The sequence below is a fragment of the Oculina patagonica genome, chromosome 6, assembly GCF_052425735.1.
Source record: "Oculina patagonica isolate OP01 chromosome 6, crgOcupat, whole genome shotgun sequence".
Classification (NCBI taxonomy): Eukaryota; Metazoa; Cnidaria; class Anthozoa; order Scleractinia; family Oculinidae; genus Oculina; species Oculina patagonica.
Window position 1 is genome coordinate 25,728,863 of NC_135763.1, and position 7,764 is coordinate 25,736,626.

Sequence of the window (7,764 nt, forward strand, 5' to 3'; positions counted from 1 at the left end):
CCGGCAAACAATTCAGTCAACGTATTTGAATATAGATGTTGTTGTTTGATTTTTGCGATTGAAACGAATGATTATAGTGTAGGCAAGGATACTGCCAACGCCGGCGCTTGCCCCAGCTTTTGGAGCCATAAAGGGAAAATTAAAGTATGCCGAGAAACAATTTAAGAACGTAAGCCTTAAAGTGCAGACAACCGTCCAACCCATGTTCGTTAGCCGTAATATTTACCAAGATCTTGAAGTACAAGAAAGCAAACCACAGATCGTCAACCAACAACTACTGAGAATCGTTTTCAATGTGACCTGTGTGACTCAGGTTATGTGGGTTATAAGAGAAGTCACTTATGCTAACATGTGGAAGGACATTAATTATGTTCATGCATCGTCCAATAATTATAAACACTATCAAGACAAACACGAAAAGGTCCCCGAAGACCCAATGAGGCGCTTTAATGTAACCCTATCGGCAGACTGGGCTTCTTTGTATCTTTTCATCAGACCGAGAGGGGATAGGGAATTCTGCCCCCTTCTTAACGTCCAGAATATAAAGCAATCACAATGAAACTTGGAGGATACATAGTATGTCCAAAAATCTATCTTTTGATGCCATCAAAAGAAAGAGAACACTAAACAAAAGAGACATTTTTGTTTGTTTCATTCGTCGGCACTTTATTTTAATCAATTATTATTATTATTTTATGGTACAGCTCTACACGGAAATTTATAATCACGCAACGTCAAGCCATATCCACGGACGAAAAAAGAAATGTCCTGTGTAAGGAAATAAAATCATAAATTATTATTCCCGTTGTTAAAGTTGCATATCAATCTAGGGGCGTAGCCAAGGGGGTTCCTGGAGCGCCCGTGACCTCCCCTTTGTCGGAATAGTTTTGGAAAAAATATACAAACATCAGCAAAAACATGAAAATCTTAAGATCAAACATGGCATCAATGTATTTAACCTTTCTTTACCAGTGCTAGATACTCATTTTATGCAGCTTTTTAGCAGGCTTGTCCCTTCCCTACTCACTGCTCAGGGATATCTTTCAAGCTTGCCGCCGTCCGGCTTTTTGACATGTAACGTCCAGTAGTTCATACACGAAATAATTATTTTCAGAAGTGTGAGGATTGGTCGATTTTGCAATTGTTAATCAAAGATAGAGTTAACCTCACTTGGACTGTCCAAAAACTAAATTAATGTTAAATAGTTAAGGAAACCGAGAAGATGGAGATGGATAGAGCACGTATTGCGGACAAGTCCAGCCAACATCTCGAGGACTGCACTAACGTGAGCACCTGAATGTAAAAGGTGGCGAGGCCGGCCAAGAGAAACATGGAGAAGAACCGTAGAGACAGAAAGAAACCGGCTGGGTTGGCGTTCGTGGGGCGTGGGGGGGGGGGGGGCTGATGTCGCATCGGCGGCGGATCGGGATGGATGGCGCAATTTTATGGCCGGCCTCAAGAGTCCTCATGGGCCCGATGAGGATAAGTAAGTAATTAAGTAGTTAAGAAAACCATCTTTGATATCCAGGATTAACCCACTCTCTAGCTCTTTCCAATTGGAATCTGTTTTGGAATCTACTATACTAAAAACTGCACAGCTGCTGTAGGCATTTTTTAATGTCATAAAGACCTTCCCAGTTAAACAATTACGATCCAGGGAACGCAGGAAATGGCACTTTAGAGAGTCCAATTTGAAAAATTTCTGGGGGAGCATACCCCCGTACCCCCATTGGAGTTTGTGCCTCCCCTACTCATGTTTGCGCCTTTCCGCTCACGTTCGCCAGTTTAACATTCCAATACTGTTCTTTAAAATGTGATCGAAAACCCTGACTCTGACTGTTCATAGCATAGCTAAACGCAACTCGGATGTCGACGTGACAATCTGTAACGTACCCTGGGTGTAACATAGTGAGTGTGGTTCCCCTCCCTCCCCACCTTTGAAACATCCTAGCTACGCCCTTACAATCCAAATCCTGAATGTGTCAGTCTCAAATACATAGATCACTTTCCATGTCCATTTTCCTTTATCCCTAACAATGCATTTTCAGACCTGGCTGATTGCATATCACAAGTGGTAAATTACTTTTATTTCTCTCTAGTCTTTTTCGTTTGATATAAAACGGCCTGATAAAAGGGAAAGTACCTTTATGTAAATAATCGCGACTTCTTATGACATATATGTACCGAAACAGTTCAAAACCATTAGCCCACTTCTCTTCTGTTGGACCTTTTACGCTTCAACTGTTTTCGATATTTATTCCCAAAATAAAGAAAGCCCTGGGTTCTGGCTTATAACTTATAAAATAAAAATAAACTAAGCCTAAGTTTCACCTCAGTTAAATTCCCTCAGTGTCTTCGGTTCCAAGGATTTTGTTCACAGCTGGCTCGTCTCCTGCGGTAATCAAAAGTCATTCAGTCAGTCAATAACTCAATCAATCACTCAATCAATCAATCAAACAATCAATCAATCGACAAATCAATCAATCAATCAATCATCAATCAATCAATCAATCGATGGATCGATGGATGGATTAATCAATCGACCACTCAATCAATCGATCTGTCTGTCTGTCTGTCTGTCTGTCGGTCTGTCTGTTTGTCTGCCTGTCTGTCTGTCTAACAGTCAGTAAGTAAGTCATTTTGTCAGCCAAGCAATCGATCGATAGATTATCGATCGCTTGATCGATCAGTTCATTTATTTAAAAGATAAACTCTCTAATTGTTGTTTTGGACATCAGGTAGTCAGTCGGTCAGCAGGTCCGTTGGTTAGTCCGTCGATCTGTCCGTCGGTTAGTCGGACGATCGGACTGTTGGTCTTTTGGTCGGTCAACAAACATGACGGTTCTTTTACTTTTTCTCCCATTTTCCCCGAAAATATCGAAGCGATTCAGTTTTTGCGCACGCGCACATGGACTTTTTTACATTTCAAAGGGTTTCTTAACTCTCGGACGTGCAAGGGGGGGGGGGGGTGGATTCCACCCCCCCGTAAGGTTTTTTCCAAATTTTGAAAAAAGCATTTACCCTACAATGCTGAAACTTTTGGTAGCTGTTCATTCATCCTTTGCGGAAATTTTGATATGTCAACCATGTGCCCATGGTATATGACGTTGCCATGGCAACGTCATAAATACAAGCAGGTCTTGCCAAAAATCGTCATTTTTAACATTTTTCTTGCACAGAAGTGCAAGATTTGTGTATTTTTACATTCCATAAGCATTCTAGCTTGATTTTGCATCAATTTTTGTTATTTTGTGACTTTCTAAGAAAATGTTGAAATCCAAGATGGCGGATCCAAGATGGCGGCTCTTATGACGTCACGTGACGTCATATGACGTCACAGCCAATTAAAATTATGTCATCTTGTAGAGTAAGCTAAGGGCTTTCTTGTCAGAGCAAAATAATTTCGCTACGCCTTAATATAATGAAAACTCCGGGGACGGGTTCCATCCACCCCCCTCCCCCCGATGATGGGGGTATGAGTTTGCTTGTACGTCCGAGGGTTAAGAACATCCACGAGTTTGCACACTTACTTTGGTAATAACGCCTGTAGCACTTACACACCCATCTCCTTGTAGCATAATCTGGCTTGCACCGGTAAGCCCAACCAAAAGGACATCTGTATCGTTCTATGATAGGAGTTGATAAAGTTTTGATCATATTACGACGTGTATTAAGCGCGTTCAGGTAAACTTTGGACTTCTTTTAAAACTTATCTGGACTTTGTATTAGCCTAAGGAAAAACACGCTTAATTAAATACGAAGTTGATTCATGATAATTAATTCATAGAACTATTTAATGTAAGTTAATTATAATACTGTAGTATCGCTGTTGGGGTCAAAGGCATTATCCTAGGCACCAAGGGGAAAAGAAGTAGAGGACGGCCAAGGGAAACATGGCGGTGGAGAAGGAACGCGCTGAGCAAGGACTAAAATCGTGGGCCGCAGCAGCAGCTGTGGCCACGAATAGTAGATGGAGAGCATTGATGTCCGGCCCTATCCCCCAAAGAGAATCGCTGTTTTAAATAGGACTGAATACAAAATAATACGTGGGTTCACGGGACAAGATTAAAACCGAGCATAAAAGAATGACCGATATTTAAACAAAAACAAAAAACACAAAAACAAAAAAAAGCAAAAAAACAAAAAAAACAAAATATGACAGCTTGTGTTTACTATGGACTACTAAGGTACGAAATTTGTAGGTTAATACCACTCTAAATCTCGTAAAAAAAAATCAGCAGCGACAACAACAACAGTACTGAACAACAACAACAATAACAGCAACAACAGCAATAGCAACAATTATAGCATTAAAAAGGATATAACTGGCAAATAATGTAATAATTATATTTTTAGCTCTGCTTACGTGGATCTGGTGCAGGGTCTTCGGAGCCTAGAAAGAAAAATGAACTTTATTAATAAATGTCTTTTTTTTTTAAACGTACAATAAAAGCTGTCACATTGATTATTTTGAGTCAATCAATCAATCCATCAATCAATCAATTAGTCGGTCAATCAAGAAGCTTTCTTCAAGACGTATTTATAATTAATTCTTTGGTTTAAAACTACCTGGCATAACAACATACGATTTTGTAGCCAAAAAACGAGCGAAACTATATTTCCCGTTGCATTTTATTTGTTTCTGTTAAGAAATTGCCTGCTGTCATCTGTATCAAAGTCGTTCTAAAATTATGATCGTTGGAAGTCCTGAATGGCTTACCTGTATCGATTAGTTCATCGTTGTTCTCTTCTGGACCTTCAAATAAAAACAAAGAGACCAACTTGCTTTCACCACCACGAAGATGAACATTACACAGAGCCGTTATTTTCTAACTTTTGTAACATATGGGCAATCGCACCAAGGCATATGAGGCGTAGAGCTACTCAGGACACTACGCGGAAATCGCTATCTTAAAACGCCCAGTTGAAGTGTGTGTAAGCGATATAAGTCAGAGCTAAACAAGGCAACGTTGTTGTAGGAAAATGTGCGTTTTGGAAACAAATTGCCGTCCCCGAAGATCACTTTTCTGACTCGTATAGTAGCCAAAACTATCGCGATATTCGATAGTAGAATATATGAACGCAACAAATCCTTCTCGTTTCCCTAAATATAAGCCCGTGGACTTGCAACTAGATTTGTTTCTTAAAAAACGATGTCATTTGTTCCTGCTGTACAGGTTAGTTGCATTCTGTGGGCATTCTGTGTACCGATATAGTACGTTATGATGGCTGTTTTACACCTGTCTGTGTTAAACCTGTTTTTTTTTCTTTTGATGTATATGGTATGTTTAAAGAGAATTCTTACATGCGCTTATATCGGCCGAGTTTGTTTTGGTTTATGGAATGCGTTTCTAAAGCAAATGCTAGAGAATGGCTTACACACGGACGAAATGCACATATCTATATGATTAGTCATTTCGTCCACTGAGGAAAGTAAGCCATTGACAGAAATTAGCCTGCCTCTGTACAGAGTAGTCTTCAAAGATCGATATTCTCTTTAATTTGTTCCAATCAATTCTAGCTAGTTAAGAACCAAGTGTTTTGAAAAATAAATTTGTTCAAAAGAAGCAAAAATTAGAAAAAGAAAGCATGTTTTTTATGATCATAGCAATAACAAAACAAATCATATTGCCGCATTTGTCGTAGCATAGCATATTTTATGCCCTTCGTACGTTTTATTTTAGGGCTTTTTTTCAACGGAAGCCTTCCCTATCAGCGTAGCTGAACCGAACTGTCTTCACTGCCTCCTAAACAGGGGGCACATTATATATTGGTAAAACAAAATGAGACGTACATGTAAGTAATTTTCTCAGGAATTGACTCACCTCGGAAATCCTCCTGCTCCTTAACAAGATGGGAAGGTCTGGCATAAACGACCGCGAACAAAATTGCGATAAAACAAAGTTTGAAATACATGGTGTTATGTTTCAAAGTCGAACGATGAGATTGAGTATTGGTGTCAGAATTTACCTCTTTTATATGTTGTTAAGCCTTTGAAATATGTTAAGAGCACGGACCAATACCTGGGTGACAATGGCGTTTCATGCAAGTTGTAAAGATTTGAAACAATATTTAATAATATAACGGAAGAGGCTTGGAAACGTTGTCGTTTGGGTTTGATTTCTGATCTTCATTGCGTTGAAAGCAAATACATTAACGGAACTCAGTTTTGTTAAATCCGCATTTCAACAAAGGTTGATCAATACATGGTGTTTTCAACAAAATTGTGCATAAATTACGATAAGGAATATTCGGTAAAAAATACTTCTCACGACAGTTTAAAATATTGCCTTGTTGATTTCAATGAGAGCATATAATAAAATCATGGGGTACATTTAGTGGGTTTAAGTCCCACCGACGGTGAATATTTGTTTCCTCTTTTAACCATTGGCTCGGCCGTCACAATATAGTACTAAAAAATTCCGAATAATACGATTCTTCAGGCTGCAAACGGATGATTACTTTATAAATAATAAACATTTTACAAAATAAAATAGAATAAAATAAAACCAATACTAAATAGATTGAGAAAAAAGTTTGAAGGTTTAGCCCAGTGTAGCTTCCTGTTAAACAAAACATGCGTGACATGTTTTTTCTTGATCAATATCTAGAAATGTTTCACATATTTTGTATGGATAATCTTTTGAGTATTATCACGTAATAGAAAACGAAATGTAATGCAAAATGTAACACATAGGCAGTGTCATTTCTACTCTTAAAAGAGTTTGCAAAAGCAAAAACAAAAACAAGAATGACAATACGTAGCAAAAGTCCCTCTTCAAAGTTGCTAGGAGCCATCCGGTTATTAGTGCAGAAATATGTACAAGAGCAGATATATATATATTTCAGATTAGCACAACAGGCACCTGAACAGGTTTTAATTAGATGCCATGGCAGTTTTTTTTAGTCCTATTACATTAGTTTCCTGTCGGCTACTGCTTAAGGTTTTCAGGTAAAAATGCGGTAAACTTTGTGTCTATGGTTCTGTTGTCTTCGTTTTAATACATGATGTAACATTTACGTATATGATATCCCTACTTCAACTGAACCAAATAAGGTCTTATTTTGAAACGTTGATCGGTATGCCTTATTTATCCCGATATTATTTGCCGGACACTATCTTTTAAGTAAGACGGGACGTATTGGTTCTTTTAACAAGAGCAACATCCATACTTGTTGATTATTATTTTTTTTTCGTGAAGCGAAAATAGTGTTCAAAATATACAATTATAATCGACGGGAAACGTTTCCCATTTTTTTGTATATTTTTAAACGTATCACTAACATCTTTTGTTGTTACAAGTGGTAAATTACTGCGCATGGCTAATAACAAAATCCGAAAGTTCCAGAGACATGTGCGTGAGGATTTTGTGATGTTTCTTAAGTGTCAAAAGTGTTACGAGACCCAATGGCTATCCTAAATATCTACTAAACGGAAATCGATCAAATCTTTGTGACTTCAGGAATGCATTTAAAGGGGCACTTATAAAGCCGGTAAATATAGCTTGTAAAGTTACTAAAAGCAACCCACGTCTCATTTTAAATTCTTTGAATCACACTGATAGAAAATTTGGCGCTTGGGCGCTTTCGACGGCTAGCCGAGTGAAGCTGTTTTCAACACTTTCTTTCCCTTTCCCGTACTATAGAAAGCCTACAGGTTCTGTTTGTTAAGAACAGTGTCTTTCAACAAGTTTTCATCGATGTAGTCATTACTTTGAGGCTATCTGGTCCATAATCTTCGCCAATGTGTTTGGTTTTGAATTC

General features: G+C 38.3%; 1 protein-coding gene across 3 annotated transcripts; it reads right to left on the reverse strand.

Moving 5' to 3' along the window:
* Window positions 1-639: 639 nt before the first annotated feature.
* On the reverse strand, window positions 640-5,981 carry LOC144656006 (uncharacterized). Of its 3 annotated transcripts, XM_078516213.1 has the most exons (6): window positions 5,826-5,980; window positions 4,721-4,756; window positions 4,367-4,393; window positions 3,531-3,626; window positions 2,332-2,392; window positions 640-768 (listed from the first exon to the last, which is right to left on the reverse strand). In XM_078516213.1, exons 1-5 carry the CDS (start codon window positions 5,914-5,916, stop codon window positions 2,337-2,339), a joined length of 306 nt encoding a protein of 101 aa, XP_078372339.1. In that variant the 5' UTR covers window positions 5,917-5,980; the 3' UTR covers window positions 640-768; window positions 2,332-2,336. The 3 variants fall into 3 exon arrangements, with proteins under 3 accessions (XP_078372339.1, XP_078372340.1, XP_078372338.1); XM_078516214.1 differs by lacking the exon at window positions 640-768 and having other exon boundaries at window positions 2,326-2,392; window positions 5,826-5,981; XM_078516212.1 differs by lacking the exon at window positions 640-768 and having other exon boundaries at window positions 2,326-2,937; window positions 3,501-3,626; window positions 5,826-5,981.
* Between the last annotated feature and the right edge of the window lie 1,783 nt (window positions 5,982-7,764).

Excerpts from the sequence above, each read along its gene's own strand:
- LOC144656006 (XM_078516212.1), bottom strand. The coding sequence starts at position 5,916 with ATGTATTTCAAACTTTGTTTTATCGCAATTTTGTTCGCGGTCGTTTAT. Across the intron at positions 4,757-5,825 it reads GGAGCAGGAGGATTTCCGAG|GTCCAGAAGAGAACAACGAT; the intron begins GTGAGTCAATTC and ends TTTTATTTGAAG. Across the intron at positions 2,938-3,500 it reads AAACTCGTGGATGTTCTTAA|GAAACCCTTTGAAATGTAAA; the intron begins CCCTCGGACGTA and ends TCCGAGAGTTAA.